Source organism: Nannospalax galili, unplaced genomic scaffold (genome assembly GCF_000622305.1).
Source record: "Nannospalax galili isolate Female #2095 unplaced genomic scaffold, S.galili_v1.0 scaffold18, whole genome shotgun sequence".
Classification (NCBI taxonomy): domain Eukaryota; kingdom Metazoa; phylum Chordata; class Mammalia; order Rodentia; family Spalacidae; genus Nannospalax; species Nannospalax galili.
The window spans coordinates 10,955,267-10,980,859 of record NW_008346548.1 but is presented as its reverse complement, the minus strand read 5'-3'; the positions used below and the strand labels follow the sequence as shown (position 1 = coordinate 10,980,859).

At 46.6% G+C, this 25,593-nt stretch overlaps 1 protein-coding gene across 2 annotated transcripts in view; it reads left to right on the top strand.

The window, feature by feature from the left end:
* The window catches only part of Mylk (myosin light chain kinase), a 302,239-nt gene that overhangs the window by 181,706 nt on the left and 94,940 nt on the right, over nucleotides 1–25,593 (top strand). For both annotated transcript variants that reach the window (XM_017800557.2, XM_029568164.1), the window contains exons 10-14: nucleotides 5,714–5,848; nucleotides 8,708–8,860; nucleotides 21,900–22,037; nucleotides 23,902–24,099; nucleotides 25,086–25,335. In XM_017800557.2, coding sequence (XP_017656046.1) covers nucleotides 5,714–5,848; nucleotides 8,708–8,860; nucleotides 21,900–22,037; nucleotides 23,902–24,099; nucleotides 25,086–25,335 — 874 coding nt within the window. The remainder of the gene's footprint in view (nucleotides 1–5,713; nucleotides 5,849–8,707; nucleotides 8,861–21,899; nucleotides 22,038–23,901; nucleotides 24,100–25,085; nucleotides 25,336–25,593) is intronic.

Genomic DNA, 25,593 nt, shown 5'->3' with positions numbered 1-25,593 from the left:
TTCAGTCCCCAGGATACACATTATGGAAGGAGAGAACCATTCTAGAAAAGTGTCCTCTGTTATATATTTTTTATTGATTTTTTTTTGCATTTCATACTATATCTTAATCATATTTCAACCCCCTCCCCTATCAGCACCCTTCCACAGCCCCTCTCACTGGATTTCATGCATTCTGCCATATATATTAAGGCCTATAGAGTCAAGTTTGTATATCCAGATGTCCCTCGGTTTGAGTTCACTCACTGGAGCCTGTTCAACCTATCTAGTATCACTCCTGTAAAGAAAACCAACTCTCCCTTACCCAGAAGTGATTACCTGCCAATAGTTCCTTGGCCAAGTTTGGAGCTTCTTGCCCATTTCCCCAGTTCTAAACCCGTGCTGGGTTTTTGTCTGGTTTGAGTTTGCATGGGTCTTGTGCATGCCATCACCATTGTTGCAAATTCATATGAACAAGTTCCCAAAGTCTAGAAAACCATTTCATTGTGGTCATCTACCCCTCCTGACTCTAACAATGTTTCCACCCCTTCTTCTGCAATGGTCCCTGAGCCCTGGGTGGGCAGGGTTTAATATGAGTCCTATCCAGGGACACGCACTCTGCAATCTCTTATTCTCTACACTTTGACCTGGCATTCTGTGTTAATTGCTTTCTGTTGAATAAGGAAGCTTTGCTGGGGAGAGTTGAGAGATGAATTAGTATTCTCTCTACCCCCTATTCCACTATGTTCCATGAGCCTTAAGTGTAGAGGTTGCATTGTTGATGTGTTATTTAGAGCTGGGCATCTCACAGATACTTATTCTCTCTGTGTGACCAGTTGTACAACTCTGTAAGAGTCTTCATCTATTGCAAAAAAGTTTCTTTGATGAGTGGTGAGAGGTATACTTGTCTGTAAATATAAGGATCTATACTTAGCATAGAGTAAGAAATTATGTTTGTCCATGGATGTATCAGGTTTTTCTCTAGGATCTATGACCTATCCAGCCATGGATATTTGGATATGTTTACAGTACCACACATGAGTTCCCTCCCATTGAGCTGGCTATAAGTCCAGTTAGGTAGCTGTTGGTTACCCCATAGATAAAAGTGCCACTACTGCACCTATAAAGATAGTTTTCTGCAGGTCATTGTGGTTATTAGACTTTAAAGCTGGGGTTGGACCATTCATTGATTTTTCTCCCTTAGCAGCTTGCATAGTATCCTTTAGAACTATGAGAGCTAGACTTCAGGGAGCTCTCCAGGTCAATTCCAATTCCATTTCCTAAGTCCTGTGTCTAAAGTATGTCCTGTCTTCAGCAATAGGGTCTTACCTTCAAGTTCTGGGAAGTAATCAAGGGTTGTGGCAATAATCTGTGTTATTTTGGGAGTCTCTTGGACTACCTTGACCAACAACTCAAAGGGAGGGTTCTCCTGTGTGCCACTGTGTTTCTAGGTTTCCATTATCAAGTGGAAATGAGGAAAATAGGGGTACTTTAACTGGGGACAGAGCAGGGAGGGTTAGACGGAGAGAAAGGAGAGATAAATAATGCTTAGGTGGTGTGAAAAACCAGAAGGAAATGTATTAGTTCAAAAGTCTACTTGAAAAATACAAAAATATCTGTACATTGAGTGCATGTGTATCGCTGAAGGCCATATTTCTGTCTTTTAGCTATTTTATTTTAATTTTTGAGAATTTCGTTTATGACTATACTATATTCACATTATTCCCTCCTCACCTTCTCCCCTTTCCCATTCTTCTCATGTCCCTGACCCTCTCTTGAATTCATGACCTCTTCTTCTGCAATTATTATTGCTACATACACACACACACACACACACACACACACACACACACACACATGCACACACCCTACTGAGTTTAGGAGAATTAGTGTTTCCCATATGTACATGTGTTTAAGACTGACCACTTAGGATTGAGAAATTTACCAGGGAGCTCATCCCTGGAGAAAACTGATTCTCCCTCCTTCAGCAGCCACTGATTGCCTATAGTTCTTCATGTAGTGGTGGGGTCTTGCTGTGAGTATTGTATGCAAATTCTCTTCAATGCATATTTTCAGTTAGGAGGGTGTGTACCTATGGGTGGAGTTATTGAATTGTGTGGTACATTTTGTTCCATTAGATGTATACAAGTGCTTCACACACTCACCAACACATGTAATCCATTTTTTAAAATTTTTTATTATTTTTATTTTATGAGTATGAGTATATTGCCCACATGCATGTAAGTGCATTCATGTCATGCAGTGCCCATGGAGGTCAGAAGAGGGTGTCGGATCCCCTGGAACTGGAGTTACGGATAGTCGTTAGCTGTTATATGGGTCCTGGGAATCGAACCCAGGTCCTCTGCAAGAGCTGTCAGTGCTATTAACTGCTGAGCCACCTCTCCAACCCGTTACCTTCCATTTTATACTTACCTATAGTCATCTCATTGTGATTTTGATTTTCATTTCCCTGATGGTTAATAATGTTGAACATCATCCCATGTGCCTTTTGGCCATATGCATGTTTTCTTTGCAGAATACCTATTGAAAAACTTTGCCCATTTTTAATAAAGTCATTTTTTGGTTATGGTGTTATAAGAGTTCTTTATCTATTCAGGACACAAGTCCTTTAATCAGACATATGATTTGCAATTATTTTATCCTATTCTGTAAAGTCTAACATTTTTTGTCACCGTGACAACATTCCCAAGATAATCAACTTAAAAAGGAGAGGTTCACTTTGGCTCAGTTTCAGAGGTCTCACTCCATGATCAACTAGCTCCATGCTTTGGGGCCTGTGATGAAGCAGGCCTTCCAGGGAGTATGCGATGGAGGACACGACCCACCTCATAGCAGCCAGAAATCAAAGCAAGAAAGGAGGGACTGGGTGCCAATGTTCCTTATCGGGACATCCCCCAGTGACCTAACTTCCTTCCACAAGGACCCTCCTCAAGTTTCCACCATCTCCCCAAAGTGCTGCAAGTTGTGGCCCAAACCTTCATTATTGGGCCTATGGGGAGCATTTGTAATACCAGATTACTTGTCATGTGCATAAAACCTCCATTTAGTTATCTTAGTAACTGGGTGAACAATTGGATGTGAGCGCCCTTAAATCCCTCAAATCAAACTGTCTCTGTGCCTTTGATGAGAGGTTCTGTGTGTATTAGGGCAGTCAGCCTGCATATCTTCTGTCCTACAGCTGAATTCTATCATAGTTTTTACTACCTGCTGACACAGCCTCCAGGCCAAACAGAGGTGAGCATTCAAGCCTTCCCTGAGCACGCATATAGCCCTGTACCTGCATGTGGCCTTCTGGGACCCTGTGAATATGTCAGAACTTTTCACAACCATGGAAATACTCCCAGTTTTTCCTCTTAAGTTTTTTTGTTCAGATTCTAATTAACCCCACCTGATATTGCAGCCTGAGTAGCTGTGACGTTATTTGTTTGTTTGTTTTGTTTTGTTTGTTTGTTTGTTTTTTACAAACACCCTGGAATTGGAGCTGTTCATATAGATAAGGCTCTGAATCAAGTCAAAGAAGAGCCCTGTGAGTGGAGCTGAAGGAGCTACAGTCACCATCCAGTGGTGACAGTTCTTAGGGCTGGGGGTTTTTTAGGTGCTCTGGCCCCTCTCTGCCTCTGCCAGACAGTTGTTTTTCAAAGCTGCCACAGAGCTGGGGTGAAGAGAATAAGGGTTAAAATGCCACAAAGCTTGCTATCCTGTCCAAGATTCCATTTGGTTTGGGGGCTTAGGGTTTGGTTTTGTTTGTAAATGAATGCTCCTCAGAAAGTTGAAAGCCTTGGTTAATACCAAGTTCTGGAAAGGTTGTTCTAGACTCTGATTGTGCACTTGATGCTTTTCTGGAGTAGACTGCAGAGGTCTTTGCTCTGCCAGTCCAGAAGTGCTTTGAAGGCATTAGCTGCCTTGCAACTTCTGTAGTCTTCGTATCTCCCAGTTCATGCTTGGCAAACACCTGGATCACAGTTGGTGTGATCCATGCTATTTAGTGTCTGCTACCAACTGTCTTTCTTCCTCTAACTGCAGAAAAACGGCCTCCTTTTACTTAGACTTCTTTTCCTATCCCCTGCTTCCATGGAGATCTTATACGGCAGAGATGACTTTGCCTCTGGTCTCTCCTCTCCCCTTCTGGCCTCTTTTTGCCCCTTACCAGCACCTTCTTAGTCTTCCTCATGCTGAAAGGAGGGGGGAGTCATCCAAGAAAGAGTCATTCTTCTTGATGACTCTCAAGCTCTTACTTTACCTTCTGTTCTCTTCCCACCAAACTACACTGGTCCAAGCCGAGTTTCTGTGTACAGCTTCCATTTGACAAGAGTAGCTCATCAAGAATGTTCTATAAGCCAAGCTTTTGCCAAATGCTCTCCTCTTGTTTTCTTCATTTCATTTAATTAACCCAATAGTCCATGAGATAATTATAGCTAAACCTATTTTCCAGATGAGAATACTGAGCTGCAATAAAGTCATGTGACTTTCCAATATCATATGCCTTATAAAAGATAGAGTATTTCTAACCCAAGTTGGCCAGGCACATAATATTGTCAGTGACTCTAGAAGATATCTCTCTGGTTAGGGACTCTGATGATGGTGAGCCGGGGAAAGTAGAGATGGTGCTTTCCCACAGCCCTTGGATCAGCGGTGCCTTCCTCGGTGCCAGGCCTGACCAGAAGCACCGTAACTGTCGCTCTGTCTTGTATTTATTCTCCCACTGTTTACCCTCCCTGTAGGGGCTAGAGGAAAAAGTGTGGTTGTGAAGTCAGAGAGCTGGCTGTGAACACTGCCTCATCATGGATTTGACTATGGGGAATGATGAACATCATCCATAAAAGAAGCTGAAGATAGCAACTCCATAGCATTGACATAGTCATACCTAGAAGTGTATGTGGCCCCATGGAAGCCCCTCCAGTATCACTACTGTTGTTGCCCAGAACCCTGGCAGTATAGAATAGCTTGCCTGTCTTGAAGAGCACCAGTGATATCCTCTAATCACTGAATCCAGTTGCCCTTTCTCATTCTGTCATCTTGACCCTTATGCAGCATGTTCTGATGGGTTTAGAAGCAATCTTCTTTCCCTGTTGCTCTTAATTAAGGTCCCCAAACTTTAGAGTGTTTCCCAGTCCACTATGTAGAGGCTTTGAAAGTTCACCTTGACTGTTCTCTAAGAGTAGAAAGTTTACCAGTCAGTGTGTGTGCCCAGCACAGCCTCCAGCCGTTTTGAACCCTTGACTTAGACTGGGGCTCAAGCCACAGTTAGAAAACACATGTGAATCTTTGTTATTTGATTCAGTCCTGGAATTGGAAAAAATAATTATAATAATTTTAAATAGAAATATACCCAATGTGGGCCTGTGGCTTCTCAAAAAAATATTAACAAGAGACCCTAGAAAGTAGAATCAGACCCAGAAAGAGGGGAGAAGACACTCCCAGGATGCCCAGGACAGCCAAGGTCAAAAGTATATGGGAGGAGCCTGGGTCCCAATTAGAGAAGGCAATCCCAGCCTAGGGAGCTTGGTAAACCTAGACGGCCCCTCCCTGCCAGTTCCTCTGCATGGACTGCAGACATCTGGTGCTTTTACTTCCCAAGTGTGTGGGCAGTCAAGGCACAGCCAGCTGCTGAGGAAGCCCAGGGTAGGTTGTTTGCCTGCAAGGCTTGGAGTGACTGGTCAGTCACCAGGAGGTAAGATGTGATTTGAGAGGACCTGTCTGTTCTTTGCCCTCACAGGGCCAGCCTTGGCAGAGATGGCCCCATCATTCTCTAGTGTCCTGAAGGACAGCACTGTCATTGAAGGCCAGGATTTTGTGTTGCAGTGTAATGTACAGGGGACCCCAGCACCCCGGATCACTTGGCTCCTTAATGGTGAGTTCTGGCCCCAGTCCCTTTGTCCTGCCTAAATTTTCACTTCTCACTCTGAACCATGCATGCCTCCGAAGCATAGAGAGCACATGGGAACTACATCTGCTGCTAACTGGCTGACCTTGAACTCCTCATCTGCACTATGACAATAATGTCACCAACCTGGCAGGGTGTCAACTGGAGATTCACTTAGCTCACATGTATAAAGTGGGTAACAAGGTGTTTACACAAAGATGTGCAAACAATTCAGTTTCTTGTCCTGTGATCAGGACAATAAAGACACAAACAAATAAACTAATAAACCCACACCAGAAATTGGTCAAGGAGTTTTACCTTTTATTGAGTGGTAGGTGGTTCTGAGATCAGAGACTAGTCATTCTTTTTAATGTCAGTTACAATTCTGTAAAAAAAAAGACAAGTAAGTTTTTTTTTGAGGAAAAAATTACCATATATTATAGCCCTTATCTTTTTTAAAGGCCCTTTAAATTTTAAAAGTGTGAGAGAACACTGATTTTCCGGCTAAGAACAGTCCATTCAATGAGCATTATCTGGGCAAAAGCTGCTTTGGGAAGCCCCAGGGAGTATGAGCAAGGACCAACTGAGAGTTGGGGGCCTGGGCACTCTTTCTCCGCCATGGAGTACTCAGAAAACTTGACCATTTTAGGGGAGACCAGAGGGCTTGGGATCTCAGCCAACTCTCACATCTCATAGCACAGGCTTCTTAAGAGGCAGCCCCCGCCACTTATCACCCAATAGTCCAGCTGTGTCACTGTCCCATCTAGTTGCCCATGAGCCTCTATGTCAATGTAATTCTCTCAGGCTTTGCTGGAAATGATCTATTTATTTATATTGTATGTGTGTGAGTGTTTTGCCTGCATATATGTAAGTGCACCCATATCCTGCAATGCCCACAGAGGGCAGAAGAGGGCATCAGATTCCCTGGAACTGGAGTTAACAGGACAGTTGTTAAGCCACCATATGGGTGCTGGGAACTGAACCCAGGTCCTCTGCACAAGTAGCCACTACTCGTAACTGCTGAGCCATCTCTCCAGCCTCATGGAAATGATCTTTGAGTAAGAAGAGATGCCATGTGCCCTTCATCCATGCAGTCAGCTTTGGTGGATAGGACAGAACTGAGGTCTGTCGTCTGCCCCATCCCTTTCCAAAGGTACAAGTCCTGAGGGGCCCTAGGACTGGCTGCAAGGACCCAGCTTCCTTGAGGCTAGAGTAAAATATGAACATAAGGACCATTCATGAATCTAAGTTAAGAGTTTCACTTTGACCAGGTCAGAGCTAAAACAAAGGTCAAGAAATATTTCCTCTAGAGGACCAGTATGTAAATCCTTTCAAGTTTTCAGGCCATACAACCTCTGTAGCAACTATCAGTGATTTGGGGCATTGAGATATAAATTTCATGTAATTTTCCCATGTTGAGAATTTTTATTCTTTTTAAATTTTTAAACAATTTTAAACAAAATTTTTAAACAGTATATATAAACTATTCTTAGTTTTCAGACTGCATAAAACCAGCTTTCAGGTGGGATTTAGCCCACCCCTGATTGCTGACCTATGATTTAACAGCTCTCCAAAATTGGGTAGATCTTGGGTTTTCTATACTTTTCCCACTAGAGGGCAATCATGCTCAAGTTTGGTTTCCTTGGCTGGTAACTAGTCCAACCTGGGAGTTTCTTGATTCAATCACCAAGTGCTCTGAGTCAACAGCTTCTTTCTGGGGCTCTATCCCTGCCTGTGGGGCCAAAAGGAGTTGTACTTCAGTAAAAGATGAGATATCACGATGTTCATCTCAGGACAGAGGAGACATTCTGACGACAGGTAGGTACCAATGATCTCATGGAAAACGCTTTAGGGGTGTCATTGTTACAAAAAGAAAAGCAGAGTGTTGTTCAGCCCTTAGTGACAGGATCCTGGCCCCTGCCTCCCTGACATACATGCCAGCCCCACTGCTATAGAGTGCAATGGGTTGGGAAGACTCTCTTCCCTCCCGTGTGTTTGGCAGTCTCTTTGTCAAACTGTCCTGGAGACACGAAGTGTTGCTATGTGCAGAAGAAAACATTGCATTGTGGGGAAAGCATTTCTTTCTGTAGTCTGCCTCCCCAGCCTCTAACCCGAAATTTTATGAAGTGCACACCAGGCCCCAGGGGTCTGGAAGGAAAAGGGACTGACAGTTACTTCCTATATGGCAAACAGATGCATTCCTGCTCAGAGGCCAGAATCTTCAGTAATGAGAGGGTTATTTCCCTAGAAATTAAGGTTACATTCTGGAATGATAAAGTCTCAAGAGCATGTAGTATTAAGGACAGCACTGACACTAAGTGCCTGTATCCTGTCTCCACTTAGGACTGTATATAAAGAGCCCTGAACAAAGGGCTTCTTGTGGAGGGACCAGCCACTTTAGATCCATATATCCATCTTTGCCATGAATGCCAAAGTGTAGTTTATTACACAGAAGAAATGAACATAATTGCAGCATTAGGGTGGGACTGTGGATTTTCTTTCTGGTCAATATCTACAATGGGAAGTGGGGTCATTTCAGGAAACATCTAAAGGGAGCTGGGAGCCACACATTCAATTTAGGTGTGGTCTGCTCTGTGTGAGTCTCAGCTATGGACCAAGGTCCTGCATAATTCTTTCCAGGTATATGTAATGGAGATTATCCAAAATACCCAAATCTCTGTCCTTGCCCTTCTACATGCCAAATTCCTCCAGAATGACTCTCCCTAGTCTTTCCAGCCCCAGTCTTGACTTCCATTGATCTGGGCCAGCCCCAGTGTCATGACAGCAGTCCTGCCTCCCACTACCAGGTGCTCCCTGGCCTGAGCCCTCTTGTGCTTTCCTCTGCAGGCCAGCCCATCCAGTTTGCTCGCTCCACCTGCAAGGCTGGCATGGCCGAGCTCCACATCCAGGATGCCCTGCCTGAGGACCACGGCATCTACACCTGCCTGGCAGAGAATGCCTTGGGGCAGGTGTCCTGCAGCGCCAGGGTCACTGTCCATGGTAGGAGCCTCCAAACACCTCACCCAAACCAATTTTCCTACAGACCTGTGTGTCTGCTTTGGAAGAAGAAGGCTTTGATAGACAGTAATGTTACTGACCAGAATCCAAGGAGCAGAGGTATAAATGGAATTTTGATGGCTGCTGGAATCTCTGGAGAAAAAGGAGAGGTTACATAAAACATCTAGAACCTAGCCAAGTGTGGAGTTGCACATCTGTCATCCTAGTAGTAGGAAAGTTGAGGCAGGAGGATCCTGAGTTCCAAGCCAGCCTGGGCTACATGGTAAACAAGATCCTATCTTAAAGGAAGAAAGGAAGGGGGAGAGGAAGGAGGAAGGGAGGGAGCAGAAGAGAAAAGGAGAGAAGACCTTGAACCTGAAAGCAAACAAGTGGAAGAGAAGGTCTCTGGGGATCCATGTGCCAGGGGTCTGTCCTCCATCCCTTGACCCCACCGGGCCATGGGCACATGCAAGGGACAATGACAAGCCCCCCCCCCCGACTCCAGAAGCTCCCAGTCTGGCAAGGAGGAAACTACTCACACTGTAGGACTTAGGGGATAGTCATATGTCCTTAGCATGCAGGCGTCCCACAAATGCCCCCTTATACACTAGGGTGCTGATGACAGAACGGGTCCTGAGATTTCTGGACTGTTGCCCATTTTCCATCTCTTCCCCCTCCCACCAGCTCAGACTTGTTTTCAGACATCACCAGCCTAGTGCCAGGTAATCTGATTATCACAGTCATCCATTGACCAGCCCAGCACTTAGTCCCCAGGAATCACTGAGAATCATAGGCTCAAGACTGACCCTTTTGGACTATGGGATCTCTGGCCATAGTTACTGTTTCCAATGAGGTGCTTCTTGGGTCCAGGACCCTAAGGTAAGCCTGATTCCCCTCCCCCTTCATCTTAGCTTATGCCCCCAGCTTCTGAGCATGACTGAGTCCTCTGGGTGCTTAGGCTGGGTACAATATGTCTGCTTTCCCTACCATAAGCAGGAGACCATACCTCTCTCTCTTTTTGCTCCATCCCCCCGCCCCGCCAGCCTCTAGGGAGAGTCCTCTTGTAGTATAAGCAGCCACCTGGGAGGCGACATGAGGTGCTATCAGAGAAAAGGGACAAAATTGTTCTGCACTACCTCACAGAGACCTCTGGGGCTCAGGGTGGAGCCCTGATGCTGTTTCACACACTCCAGTGGAACTTGTCCAGCACACTAGGCTGGTGGTTAAAGCTGGCTTCTGAGCCTGGGCCCTGGGACTGAGACCCAGGTCAGTCCATGGCTGCCCTTTCTCAGAGCACACCTCCCCTGGCTCAAAGTGGAAGGCTGACCACTGAGGGCTTTCCCTAGGGCTGAAAGGATTGTCACTAAGGGAGAATGAGGCTGGTTTCTGCCCTGTGTAGCCCTCTGCCATGAGGGACTTAGATTTCTCTGAAGAAATGCCTCTGTGTGTAGTCATGGGGGAACCAGCCTGCCCTTTCCTTCCAAGAAGCCCTCAAAACTGGGGTCAGAGATGCCACTGGCTCTGGGAGTTTCTGGGGTGCACATGTATATCCAACTTATCCCATAGTTCTGATTGCATGGCTGCCAGGGGCCTCGGGGGACCAAAGTATGAGACTTCCAAGGAAGCACAGAAATCCACAGCCTGTTCTCTGAGGCTTAGGGCAGCAACTCTCCCCTTTTCCCAGAGACTGGCCAGTCTGTGATGGGCAGGGGACTCTGAATGGCATAGGATGAACCACTCACCCTAGCTTTCTTGTATTGGAGATTGCCTCACCAACTTCCTCTACTAGCCAGCTAATCTACTATCTGTGTTTAAATTGGAGCTAATAATCCCTGTAGGCAGGGTCTTCAGATGAAGGTCTTGGAACTTTCTCCCGACTCCTGGGTATTGGGATGGCAGGAGATCACCCATGGCCCATCTAAGCAGGTTTTCAAGCAGGAGGAGCAAGGCTGCAGCACAGCTCCACCAGGCTCTCTGGGCCTGCTGTCATAGCAGCATGCATGAGTGAGTGCCCTCCTGTGTGGGTGATCTGCTGGCCTGTCTAGGCCAGACTGAGGCTCAGAACCATAAATGGAGAACAAGGCTAAGACACAGCCGCACTCAGGCTGTCTCTACCCAGGGTTGGCAGGGCAAGGCTGGCACAGTGACACTCCTGGCATCCTACCCCAAGGCTCTGTGGAGGCCGAGGGCCACATCCCGCAGCACCCTCAGCTGTGGAGCTGTGCTGACTTCCTTGGCAGCTACTTGGGTTCCAGCTCCTCAGGGGCCTGGTAGGGGCACTTCATTTCTGATGCCTCAACTGCTGCTTCAGCCTTTCCTGTAGCTACAAGCCTTGCTCTGTCACCTGCAGTGTGACCTGGCCACAGTACAGGGAGTGGATATAGAGCCAACTGCAGGCCTAAATCCCACTTGCTACCTCATAGCCTTGCCACCTGGGTGTCCACTCTCCAGGCCTCACCTTCCTGTTCCATGGCATGGGGGCGCCAGTAGTTACAGACTGTGAGGCTTAAATGAATGGATTCATGCCTAGTTCCCCGAATGTAGAAGTGCCCAGTATATGCTGATATTATGATGGTTGTTCAAACTTTATGCAGGATAAAATATCCTAAGGAGTGCTTTGACCAAAGAATTGACTCCCTACAGTATTATCGTCTGCTTGGTAAAGAGCGGGGAAAATTGCAAGTTCAATGTCTGCCTGGGCTGCTCAGCCAGACCTCTTAGAGAAGAGGAGTTGCCCAAAGCACAGGGGCCTCGAGCCTTGGGCTCCTGCGCTGCCCGCTAAGGCTCTGGCCACAAGATGGCGGCGTGCAGCAATGTTTTGCCCTTCATGCGCTCTTCTTTCCTCGGAGAGGAGCTGATTCTGCAGTTTCAAGCTCCTTCTCAGAGTTGAGCAGTTACTGTACTGAACGGCAGACGTGGGGACTCTTTCTCGCCTCTTTAGATTTTTGTCAAGGGTTTGTAGCCTTTCAGAGCACCAATCCAGCATTATGAAGTGTATTCTGTAACTGCTCTGTGCTTCCTCTCTAGCTCTGCCTCCCCAAACTTAGCTAGCTCTCACAGATGTCATTTTCTCCCAGTAGCCTCTTGGGCTCACCTCAGAATAAGCCATGTTAACAGCCTGGATCCTTTACCGCACTTTCAGCAAGTCTTTGTTGAGCACCTGTATTTATCCGTTAAGAGGACACTGCAGTAAGCAGGTCAGACAGCAGCCCTACCTTTGCCCTGTTTTATCTTCTGATGGGGCATGCCGGCTTAAATTCACATGCCTGTAAGTGCTCTTAAGAGAATGACTGGAGGTCTGAGGATGTAGCTGAGTGGTAGAGTGCTTGCCTTGCATGCCAACGGGCCTGGGTTTGATGCCCACATCACATGAAAAAAAAGAACAAAAATCAAAGAAAACGAACAGGGCATGAGACTACAGAGGGCTGCTCTGCTTGTATGACAAAGGCCGCCTCTAAGGCCATGTTCCAGGTAGGCGGCCCACAGAACAGCAAGTACAAAGACCCCCCCAAGGTGGGCAAGGCCAGCCCCGTCAAAGAACAGCAAAATGGACACTGTGACTGGAGCCAAGAGAGCAGGAGGCAGAGTGGCAGAACGAGGGCTCAGAAAGACGGAGAGGCACAGACTTACCATGCAGAGCTTCAAGGGTTAAGGAGAAAGCATTTTATTCCATGAACTTTTGCTCTAATTGCCTGTTTAATTGTCTGTAATCTCCCTGCATGGAGACCCTGTGAACAAGTTTTCGGTGCCAAGGGCATTGAGGCCTAAATTCTGGGAAGCATTCCCTGCACTTCCCCGCGTGTCTGGGGGGCTCAGTGCTCTTTGGAGTCTTTAGGAGACCTGCAAATTAGCTATCAAGAGCCTCTCAATGCCTTTTTCCTCTCTCCAGCCAAGGGGAAAGAAGAGCCACATTATTAACCAGCCAGCACAGCGTTCTCTCCCTACCAGAGATGGAGCCTAAAGGATGATGAATCCAAGTTCCTACAAAGCCCAGGAAAATCCTAGATACAGCAAATAATTCACTGCCTCAGGACTGAGTCACCCACAGGGGGCTTCCCTGGCCTAGGATATTTTAAATTTATTTCCTCCTGGAAATAAAGGTTAAATTCTTAAGCAACGAGATTTATTAATACTCTACTAATTATACCCGTTTTGACATGGTTTCTACACTAATGGTTTATCTAACTGAAGGCATGACATGAGAGGCACCTAAGGACATAAAATGTGGGTAAACTAAAAAGAAAAAAAAAAAGCCTGATGTAAAAAATACGATTTCCTAAGCACATTTATTAGAAGATTTATTTTGATGCCCCCAGTGAGGACAACAGGCCCCTTCAAGGGCCACTATGCACTTGACTCTGAACCCATCGAGGAGGGTTTATGCTCAGATCAGCATCAGGTACCTGTAGCAACTCTGAGCCTCCCCTGCCACCCTTCCCAGGCATATCTGTGTACTTTGGACCCTACATCATCTGTGAGCTAAGCATACTGGCAACCTTTTAGCCCTTATGTTAGGTAACGAGAAACTCACTGAAGGAGAACAAGCATTGTCTTTAACCTGTTTTAGAATATATTAAGAACCTTAGTCCATTTGAAGCCTCTGCTCTGCAACCTTTTAAACCAAGAAAGCAAGCAGTTGATTAAATGTTTAGTCAGTATACACCCAGTATTTTCATTTTCTACAGATTGAGGTCAGCTTTGTGTAGCATGTGAGTCCTTCACGGTGCAGGGATCCTTATAGAAGATGTGTCCATCTGGCACCAATCTTAGAACTGGAGCCTCACAGTACTAATTGGAGAATTATAGAGACTCATAAGTGTCTACTTCTATAGGCCTTTGTAGACTGTAGTCCTCATTTCCTGGTTTGCAGACCTTGGAGAGAAAAAAAAATGTCATCCAGAATGAGGGCCTTGTGTTCCTAATGGCAGGGTGTGCTCCAACTGCAACAGTGTGAGGGGCAGTGTGGTTTCCAGCCTCACTGGCAAGGAACACTGGGGGTTTGGATGCTGTACCTTTCTGCTTGGAGTGTGATTGTAACTTCCAAGGCCTGAAACAGGCTATGATTATGGTGACCCCTGCTTCTATCTGCAGCCCAACATAACCACCAGGCAGAGATCTTTTCTGAAATGTCAAACGGCATGGTCTTTTCTTTTCCTTGTTCACTTCTCTTCCCATTTGCTCCTTAAGTTCTGGAGAAGTCAGAGGGAGGAAGGAAGGCCGAAAGAGAATCGGGCTATGGAAGGAAGAATGGCTTTTCATGCCATAAAGGCAGCCCTTTTGCTAATTTTCCAAGGTTCTATTGGGTTAGGAGACAGACTTTTGTTGAAAGGGAATTCAGATACCTCCCTGGGGATTTATAGTTTGCCAGATGCCCTGGAAATGGGAAGGGGCTAGACTACCCTTTAGCCAGGCCAAAAAAAAAAAAATAGAAAAGAAAGAAAGAAAGAACTCTCATTTAATGAGCCTTGGAATGTAGGAGAGGAGGCGGCCGGTCCCTGATCCCCAGACCACACTAGATTTTGAGCATCAAATAAAGGAAGGGAAATAGGGGAATGATGGGCTCCAGATGCCCCTCAGTTGGTGATTTATTGCATTTCCATAGAATAACAGGGTTGAGCAGGAATCAGAGTTGCTGCTGGAATGGTATTTTGCATTGTGATAACTAAGAAAAATAGTTCATGTTCAAAGACTAAAGAGAATCTTAGTAGATCCAAGATAAAGTCCAGCATGCTGATGGAACGCACATTTGGATCCATAAATGTGGAGTGGGGGCTTGGTTTTAAGGAGACGCTCAAAATAGAGTTGTTTTCCTGCTAAATTCATAGAAAGGCAAGCAAGGGCTATAAAGGGGAGGGGAATTGTTATAGTGTGCAAAGAGGTACTGAGGTCAGGACCTGGACAATGGCTACAGATGGTTCCTTATGTCAAGTGAAGGAGGAACAAAGGCCTTGGTCATGGCTCAGATTTGAGGAGTGTCTGGTACTGATTTTTTACACTGGATCTCATCCACAAGGTGCTCCCATCATGTAAGTATTGAACTTTGTCTCAGAGTTTTCCAAAACTTCATTACATTTGTCCTTAAAGTGAACTCACTATCAGGGTTGTCAAGTAGTAACACGGTTTGGATAGGAAAAAGTGCAATTGTGTAGGCAGGGTGACTTGTTTAATTCTCATAGCAGTTCTGCTCCATGCTTTTGGATTAACTACAGATGAAGATGCTAATACTCAGAGGGGTTAAGTCAGCTACTCTGTGTGTGTATGTGTGTGTGTATGTGTGTGTGTGTGTGTGTGTTTGAGAGAGAGAGAGAGCGCGCGCGCGTGAGAGAGAGAGATCTGTTTGCTTGCCTCCACCTCCCACCCTTTCCTCCTCCCCTTCTCTCCCTTCTCTGTTCTTCCCTTTCTCAAGTCCTATTGACAGCTCTCATCTGACAATGTCATTTTCACATGTCTGTGAGCTAATTTATAAGCAGTTCATCCTTGATCATAGTTCCTGTCCTGTCCATTGCAGGACAGGCTTGAGTCTTTCCCTTCTCTCAAGGGAACAGTGGCTGTCAGTTCAGTGTCTGACACAGCAAGTGACTGAAGCCAGAACTAAGAACCAGAGCAACCAGTAAACTTACTTTGGATAGTTAGTCTTAGACCAGTGAGTGAGTCACGGCAATGACTACTCTGGCCTCTAGAAAGGCAGCTTCTCTGGGCTTGTTCTCAGCCACAGCAGGAAGCACAGCTGTGGGAAACGCCTGGGGTATATTTAGTCTGGAGCTGGGTAGCGCATCCATCCCTGGTCCCAGTGATCCCTCTTGCAATTTGTATACTGTGAGAGCCCAGTACCTGCCTCCCAGATGAGGATGGCTGGGAACCTCTCACTTCCATGGCCTCAAACTTGGACAGTGAAAGGACAGTCCCAGAGAAGTGGACCTTTGAGGCCTCTGGTTAATGGGAAGCCCTGGACATATACACAGGGACAGAAAGCTCTGTAGTAGGTGGGAGACTGTCCTAGTTTGTTCTTCATTGCTGTGACAAAATACTCTGACCACTAGCAACTTGGGGAGGAAAGGGTTTATTTAGCTTACATATTCTGGGTCACAGTTCATCCGGGAGCCCAAGGTAGGAACTCGCGGGGCAGGAACCTGGAGGCAGGAGCTGGAGCACAGGCCACAGGCCATGGAGGAATGCTGCTTACTGGCTTGCTCCCCTGGCCCCTGCTCAGCCTGCTTTCTTATGCAACACAGGCCCACCTGTCCAGGGGTGGCACCACCCACAGTGGGCTGGGCCCTCCCACATCACTCATCAAGAAGATGCCCCATGGACATGGCCACAGGCCAGTCCAATAGAGGCAATTCCCCGATTGAGGCTCCCTCAACCCAGGTGTGTCAAGTTGATACTAAAGCTATCCAGCACAGAGACCTACCTCTGTTCTCAGTTCAGTGAAGAGAAAGCATCCAACCAAAACCCAGTTAATTGTACCCTCCCACCTGCTGGCCAGTATAATGCCACGGTATCAGGAAGGCCACCTTCCTCTGTAGAGTGGAACATGACAACCCAGACTTCAGAGGTTGTGGAGGGCAGCTCTGAGTGAGCTGTGGACAGCCTGCAGAATCCCAAAGTCAGAACCTGGGCAGGAATTCTAGCCTTTCTCTATGGTAACTATTGATTGCTAGATAAGACTTGCCTTGTTCTGTCTGTCTGTCTGTCTCTATCTCTGTGTTTCTCTGTCTCTTTCTCTCTCTGCCTTGAAGTCACTATGTAGCTGAGGAGGACTTTGAATTTCTGATTTTCCTGCCTCTACCTCCTGATTGCTGGGATCGCGGGCATGCAACACTATCCCAGCTTTACGTAATACCGAGGAAGGAACCCAGGGCTTCGTGCTTGCTAGGCAAGCACTCTGCCAACAGAGCCACATCCCCAGCCCCACAGCTATTTTATGTTATTTTATTTCTTTGAATCATCTAAAATCCTGCAGTGGCTTCATGTACATGGTGCACACAGTATTTCAGTCATATTCCATCATGATTACTCTATTATTAATTTAGAGGACAGAACACTGAGGCTTGGGCCGGGAGAGCTTTAGGTCACACAGCTAGAGCCATGAATCACAGATAGTAGCACCCCACCCTCATCTCCTCCTATATTACCTGACTCCATACAGAATTGAGTGTAACCTGACACAGGACCCCTGGGCCACAGATGAACCAGCATGATTTGGTGGGTTTTAGATGAAATCACACACACACACACACACACACACACACACATTCTGTCACACACAAGCACATACTTATACACACATTCATACACACACATACACTCACATACGTATACTCAAATGCACCCACACATACTTATACACGTACAATCACACAAACATATACACTTACATCACACAGTTTCATGCACATACACACATACATTCCACTCACACTCTCACACATGTGCACACACACATTTATGTACACACACATTCTCTCACTCATGCACATGCATTCTCTACACACACACACACACACACACACACACACACACACACATTCATACCTTGTCCTTTTTGCCTGGCTGGTCTCTGCTCTGCTTTTTCTTGATTGTGGACAGTCTAGTATGTGTCAGCTGTAATGTGCCTGCCCTCTGTGCACTGTCCCAGTTCACTGTGGTCAGCACTGGAGAAGGCTGCTTGCCTTTGAAGAGATATGCCCATGGTCCACTCTGCCTTGTCCCCAGGAGACCAGGGCATGTGCTCCATCCAGTCAGCCAGATATTCTCTGACTCTGTTACCTTGGACACATCTGGCCACCTTAGTGCACCCTAGTCTTACTCATAGTAAGGCGGGTAGTGGACTGGCACTGGGGATCCAGGAGGATAGTTAGGGATGTTTCTCCCAGGATGACTAAAGGAAGCCGTTTGCCAGGCACCCAAGTTCCTCCCTGGCTCCTTAATCCCAACATAATGTGTGCTTATTAGAAGGATGGCCCATCTCCTCCCCCAATGAAGAACTTGGGGCTATTGACTGATATTTACTAGCCTGAGTTCATGGTCATGTATCCCATGTGATTCACCCTGCACCTGCTGGGGGGAGTGGAAACAAACAGGAACCTCAACTGCAGGTCTGAGAACAGGTTAGTTCCCAGAATTTCCTTCTTCCTTTCATTCTTGCTGTAGGGCTTGGGGGAAGAAAGAGCAGGGTCAGGGGCAGTAGCCACTCTAGAACTAAATGCCTGCCCTCTCAGCTTTCCTGGATAGATGCAGCAAAGGTCAGTTAATTTACTTTGAGGTCTGTCCCACAGTGTCTCCAAGCATCATGTTTGTGTATGTGCCTTGGAATACTTAAACAGCCAGTAATCCTCAGAGAGGGCCCAGGATCCGCTGGCCTTTTGGGTGCTGATAAGCCCACTGTATGATTCTAGGCAGACAGGAAGGAGTCAGTCAGTTCTCCTGAGGCTCCTACAAATGACATTGATAAAAAATATGAGCAGTCCCTGACTTAGGATGGTTCAATTTAGGATTTTCACCTTTATGATGGTGTGAAAGCAACACACCTTTGATAGAAACCATACTTCAAATTTTCACTTTTGAATTTTGAGCATTTCCTGAGCTAGCCCCCTAAGTGGCAATAAGCATCATGCTTAGTCAGCCTGTGAACAGGAGGAAACAACCAATCCTCTCCAGTGAGCTGTGTCGCTAAGCTGGGATGCGCAGTAGGAAGGGTACACTTGAATGCGTTTTCGGCTTATGATACATCTCAGCTCATAGTATAGGGAACCATTGTAAATCAAGAAGCTTCTGTTGTTTTACATAGCATTTTCACATTTTTCCTTCTTCAGAACTCCCTGAAACCCTGGGATGACACGATCCCTAGAGACAGATGAGGGCATGGATCTTTGGATAGAGCAGGGACCTACCTGAAGCCAAGATCTTGCTCCAGATCCCAGATTTCAGTCCAGCACCACTGTTTCTTCTGCAGCTGCAGGTGGACATACAGGCTTCAGATCCAACGAGCTGCTTCATGGGGAAGTAGCTCCCAACTCACCCTCCCCCGCGCCCTTCACAGCTACCAGGGTGGGCTGGGGAGGTACAGACAGGTCTTTAGACCCCAGTGGCTAAGAGCCACAGGGTACTTTGGCTTTTCTGAAGCCTCAGGCCTGGGAATAGGCATTTGGAACTGAGAGCAGATTGCCACCAGCTTGAGGGAGAGAAAGCTGGAATCTGATGTTCCTACAGCACCTTGAGATTCCAGTCCAGCTGTGCAGCACCCCATTAACTGAGAGGCAGGGATGCAGGAACAGGGAGTCCTAGGAGGGAGGAAAACATTTTGTCCTGGAGCCCTCTCCATCTGTGCAAGACAGGAAATTCCTTAACTCTCCTGAGGCAGTCAGCTTTACTGACTGCAGCAGCCCAGGCAGGGACATGAGGTAGATTTGTGTATTTCCAATCCTGGACCCCTAAGTCCACCCCCAGAACCTCCTCCATCAAGACCCAGAGCTGCCCTCTATCAAAACGCAATTCCTGAGTTTTGGGGACAGGGATGGACCGATGGATGGACCGGGGACAGACGACTGAGAACCCCATCTAGTGGCCAGAGGCAGGGTGGAGCTGCTCTTACATGCTGGCTCCAAGCCCTCCTGGCTACACCTGCTCTAGGGAAGCTTCCTTGAGCCCCTGGGGATTCCTTAGGCCTTCTGCTTCCACAGTCCCTGAGGCTGAGCTGGGTGAGCTTTTCTTTCTGTAGTCACAGTAAATATTAAGTAACACGTTTTTGAGTTAGGCCTTACACAGGTCAGGAAAACACTTGAAAACTATCTCCAGAGTTCTAGCTTCTAGAAGAAGATTTGGAATTTGTTTCCCTGTGATGGAGATCCAAAATAGCAGAGTGCCTCTGCCCTGAAACTGAGAGATAGCCTAGCTGTATTAGTCTGTTTTCTGTTGTTGTAACAAAATACCTGAGGATAGATAATTTGTAAAGAAAAGACATTTATTTTAGTTACTAGTTCAGTTTAGTTCAGGTTCTCATAAGACCTTCACACTGCATCTTATGGTTGAAAAGCAGGAAGGAGAAGTGGGTATGTGTAAGAGTGTATGCTCCAGACATACCAAAGCAGGTACCAGGCTCACTTTAGAACAACCTGCTATCATATTAACTAATCCAGTCCCATGAGACACAACTCAGTCTTGAGAAAATTTAGTTAGTATTCAGAGAACCTTACCCAACTCTTGAGAAAGGCTTTAATCCCTTCACAGGGTGGTAGCCCCATGACCTAATCACCTCTCAGAGGATCCCCTTCCAATGCCTCCATATTGAGAATCAAATTTCATTATAATGGGATGGGGTTGTGGTAGAGCCCTTGCCTAGCTCACCAGGTCCTGAGTTTTTAGCCCCAGTACTACAAACAAACAAAATAATAATAATTTTTTTGTTCAACATGAGTTTTAGCAGCTGCAAACTATATTCAACCCACAGCACTAGCCCTGATGTTAAGTCCTATTGCCAGAAACCACAATAGCTAAAAGTTACAGGGGAGGATGGGCACTGGGCAGCTTAGGGCTGGGCCTGCATGCAACCCAGACAACACTTTATTTCCTGAGACCGACTGAAGCCTCTGAGTAAGGGAGGATGCCAAGAGAGCTGAGTGGGAGGGAGTGGACCAGGCCTGTACCCAGAGAGCTGCCCTGGTCCTCATCCTTTGCTAGCTGGTACGTTACTGCCCTCCCTCCTCAGATTTTGCTGAGGCATTATCAAAGTATAGTAAGCTACATGCATTTTAGGTGTTTAACTTAACAAGTTTTGACATATATTTTTATATCCATGAAACTTTCACCCTGACTAAAAAATGAACATCTGTCACCCTCAGGCATGTCCTCTAATCCATCTCCCAGGTACAGGCACCCACCAATCTGATCTGCATTCTGTCTCTGTCCTTTCATGTCCTCTAATCCATCTCCCAGGTACAGGCACCCACCAATCTGATCTGCATTCTGTCTCTGTCCTTTGCTCTTTGGTGTGTGTGTGTGTGTGTGTGTGTGTGTGTGTGTGTGTGTGTGTGACTGTGGGTTGAATCCAGGGCCTTTCTTCATATAGGGTAGGCTACTTCTCAACCACTGAACTATTATTCTCCAGCTCTATTGTTTTGTTTTGTTTGAGTCAGGGTCTGGCTATGTGGCCCAAGATGTCCTCAGACCCACCATTGTCCTGCATCAGGATTATAATGGTTTGAAGTATAGCTTGGTCATAGAGTGTGTACTTGGCTCATGTGAGATCCTGGATTTGATACTCAGCATCAAAAGAGGAAGAAGAAGAATTGATCTATTTACTGTGTGTGTTGTATACATTGTATACATAAATCATGTCTGGCAAGATGAAGAAGAAACTGAAAATTGCCTCTGTGGAGACCTTGATGCCAGGGAGCAAAAGTGGGAGGGAGACTTTACACAGATCTCTTGGCACTTTTTAAATTCTGTGGCATTTGAGTGTATCACTTATTCAAAAGAGTGAAGAGAATTTAGGGGGGGGGATTTTCATTAAGGTGCCAAATGCTAGCTTCCCCTCTGAGGTCCTCTTGAGGAGGTCCTCTTGAGGAACCAGAGTTTGTTTGCACATGACTCCCCAGAGCTTCATTGTTTGATCTCTGATGTCAGACAAGAGCATTGTCATGTCAAACAGAGACATGGGACATATCTTGTTCCCAGTGATCTCCAGAGCCTCCCAACATGCATCAGGCATGAGCTTCAGCACAGCTGTGTACCCAATGTCATCTGGTGTGTTTGCTAAGTGCATGAAAGAATGTTCGCCTCAGGATCTGGAGAGATGACTCAGCAGTTAAGAGCACTGGCTGCTCTTGCAGAGGACCCAGGTTTGATCCTCAGCATCCACATGACAGCTAACAACTGTCTGTAACTGCAGTTTCAGGGGATCTGACATCCTCTTCTGACCTCTTCAGGCATTACAGGATACAGGTGCACTTACATACATGCAGAAAAACGTTCATAAACATAAAGATAATAAAGAAAATAATTTTTTAAATGTTCACCCCACTTTCTTTTGTCTACCACACAGAAAAGAAGAGTGAAGGGAAGAGGGAAAGCCTTCTCCCCCTGGCTTCCAGGAAGCCCATCGCACCCATATTCCTACAAGGCCTCTCTGATCTAAAAGTCATGGATGGAAGCCAGGTCACCATGACAGTCCAGGTGTCAGGTCTGTTCCTGCATCCCTCTCCTTGGGGTATATAAGAAGGTGGTCATATTGCAGTGTGCTTTGCTCCTGGAGGCCTTGCTTAGATCACAGAGACTCCAGAAAATCAGCATAGGACCATCAGTAAGGGATGCAAAGGAATGGGGCCTCTTGGTCTCTCTTCTCTGCTATCTGGGTGGCATTTGTAGATTCATGATTACACAGTCCAGTGCAAGAAGATGATTAAAGCTAGAGGGAGAGGGATTAATGTGAAGACAGTGTGGCCAGGACCAATGAACGTTTTAAGGCTTAGGTTTGTGTTTTGGTTTTTAAAGAGTTCTGACAAACCTTTTTTTAAAAAAAAATTAGTACATATCCATTGTAGAAAGTGATGAGTTTCATAATGACATTTTTATTCAAGCATATCATGTACTTTGACTGCATTCACCCACTGCACTTTCCTGTCTACCTCTCCTCTCCCACTGGTCCCCTTCCTTTTCCTAAACAGTCCCCCTTCTACTTCTGTGACATCAGCAACAAGACAGTGGTGTCCAATTTTTCCCCTCTTATTCAATATAGATCTTGAATCTTAGAGCAATAAAGCAAGAGAAAGAAAAAAAGGGGTTGCAAATTATTAAAGGGGAAGAAGTCAAATTATCCCATTTGAAGATGATATGAGCCTAGACTGAAAAGACCCTAAAGACTGCTGGTTTTGAAAGTGGTACATAATCAGATTATATGAGAACCTCCCAACCCTTAGAAGCTGTATCATTTGTTCTTGTCAAGTTTTAAGGTGGAAAGTAGAGAAGAGATTCTTCTAAAACAAAGAAATATGGCTTGCACTCAGGCTGAGCTCTCCCAACCCCTGCTGGGAATAGCAGACGCCCCCAGAGACATAGCTCCATGCTTACAGTAGAACAACTGTAGGTACCTGTGGGTGCACCCCCTTAGCTCCTGGTCAGTGCCTGTGGAAACTTAGAGGTCCCATCCCTGGCTGTATAGTTGCTTTGGAGCTGTAGACTCAGTAAAGATGACCTGTAAGAGGACTCAGGACTTGGCCTTCAAGAGATGCTCAGATGTCCCTCTGTTCTTGCAGGCTGAGGCCATTCCATGACAGTCCCAGGCAGAGGTTGGGTCCCCTTTCCACACTTGCCATGCCAGCTGGCCTCCAAACACATAACGTCTGACCCATGGCAAACAAATGTCCCTCTGCTTACTCTTAAGTCTCCCCAGGGCCTTCACCTCTCTGAAAGCAGACTGTAATGGTCAGCTCTCACATCCAAGGAAACCCTCATAGTGGTCATTGTTCTGTGCCCAACACATTCCAAAGATGTAGGCAAGCATTGCTACCCAGCCAGAGCTACTTTTGGAAACTCTCTGCAAGCTGGTGTCCAGGGAGCACATTAATATGGTAACCTCTTTCTGGTGACAGTCTGCAAAGGAGCTACATGAAGTTGCCATTGCCTATGAGTGGATTCTTTGAGTGAGGCAGGGCAGAGCAGAGAACATGTTCATTTTAAACCAACTAGTTAACAGTCACTGGAATTCGAACTGTAAAAAACATTCTTTTTGTGTTTGAAATTATATTTTTATTTCTGTAGTCTTCCTAGTTTCCCCAAATCTGTTGTTTAGTACTCATAACAGACATGTTTGGTGCTCTATGTGCCACATGCCATTCTAGTGGGTAGCTAGGGCAAGTTAGACTGACTCATTTAGTCCTCCTAACAATCCCACAAGGCAGATCCTGTTAGAATCTTTCTGTACATGAGAGGAAACTGAGGCAGTTTGGTAGCTTGTTTAGTTCAATATTACCATATTAAGTGCAGAGATGCTCCCTGGCTAGGGAAGTCCCTACCTGATAATCCCCCTGCTACTCCCCTCTGTTCAGGGAACCCACCCCCAGAGATCATCTGGCTTCACAACGGGAATGAGATCCAGGAGTCTGAGGACTTCCACTTCGAGCAGAGAGGTGGCCGGCATAGCCTGTGTATCCAGGAGGTATTCCCTGAGGACACGGGCACTTACACCTGCGAGGCCTGGAACAGTGTGGGGGAGGTCTGCACCCAGGCTGTGCTCACTGTGCAAGGTGAGCCTGAGCTGCTGCGAGGGGGTGGGGGTTGAGGTACAGCTTCTTCAAAAGCCATCTGGAGGTGAGGAGTGCATTAGAACCTGCCCTGGTCCCATCTTAGCCCTGGAGGCAGTTCCTGTGCTAGAAGATGTCAAGCCCTGGCTCAGTAAGACTGTCGTCCCAGCTTCCTCAAGTCCCAGCCCTCTCTGGGCTGCTGATGCAAAGCCTCATGGAGTGCTGAGAGAGGCCTATAATGTACTTAATTTGGTACTGATAGTTTGGGAGGTGAGTTGTAGACTTTGAGTTCTTACTTGTAGAGACCTCCTTTTTTTTTTTTGTCTTTTTGAGGCAGGGTCTCCCTGTAGCCCCAGCTGGCCTGGAAGTCACTATGTAGACCAGGCTTGCCTTGAACTCACAGAGATCTGCCTGCTTCTGCCTCCTGATGCCTCCTGAGTGCTGGGACTAAAGGCATGCACCACCACACCCAGCGAGACTGCCTTTTTAAAACAGTGTATGGAAGTGCACCCGTGTCGTGCAATGCCCACAGAGGTCAGAAGAGGGTGTCGGATCCCCTAGAACTGGAGTTATGGACAGTTGTTAGGTGTCATGTGGGTGCTGGGAATCGAACCCGGGTCTTCTGCAAGAACATTCAGTGTTCTTAACTGCTGAGCCATCTCTCCAGCCCCAAGACCGCCTTTTTAAGAGAGACAAACACATGCAGTAAGTGACAGGCTGGTCAGTCACATCTAATACAGATCATGAGCACCCAGTCCAGGATCCCACACCTCCAGGGACTCTCTCCCCTCACTGGATATGTGAATTCATATCAGTATCATCCTCTGAGAACGTTACCAGGGAAGATTTGCAAGAAGGATGTGCCGTGTCTGTATGTTCAGTCTAAGCTTCTAGAACACTTGCTTTTTGGTAACACTGTCTTCCAACCCTTTGCCATGCTGCATGCTGAAGGGCCTCCATCTCTAGCTTTCCCCTTTGCCAACTTCCAGAGCCTCATGATGGCACCCAGCCCTGGTTCATCAGCAAGCCTCGTTCGGTGACGGCCTCCCTGGGCCAGAGTGTCCTCATCTCCTGCGCCATAGCTGGAGACCCCTTTCCCACTGTGCACTGGCTCCGAGATGGCAAAGCCCTCTCCAAGGACAATAGCCACTTTGAGGTGCTGCAGAATGAGGACGTGTTCACCCTGGTTCTAAAGAACGTGCAGCCCTGGCACGCCGGCCAATATGAGATCCTGCTCAAGTGAGTCTGCATGTCCTGCCAGCCTCCCTTGTCCCCTTCCCCCAGATTCCTGGCTCCTAATCTGGTACTGGGAAGCCAGAGGAGGCACACACTGATGTAGGACTTGGACTTTAAAACATAAGCAATCTCAGTGTAGTTACCAAGCTTTTGTTCTTCCAGTTGTGCAGACAGATGCTCGTGACAATCTCTTCCCACTGAGCTGGGTTCCCTAGGAGCCTCTGACACTCACCCTTGATTTGACACATTGTGTGGTATGTG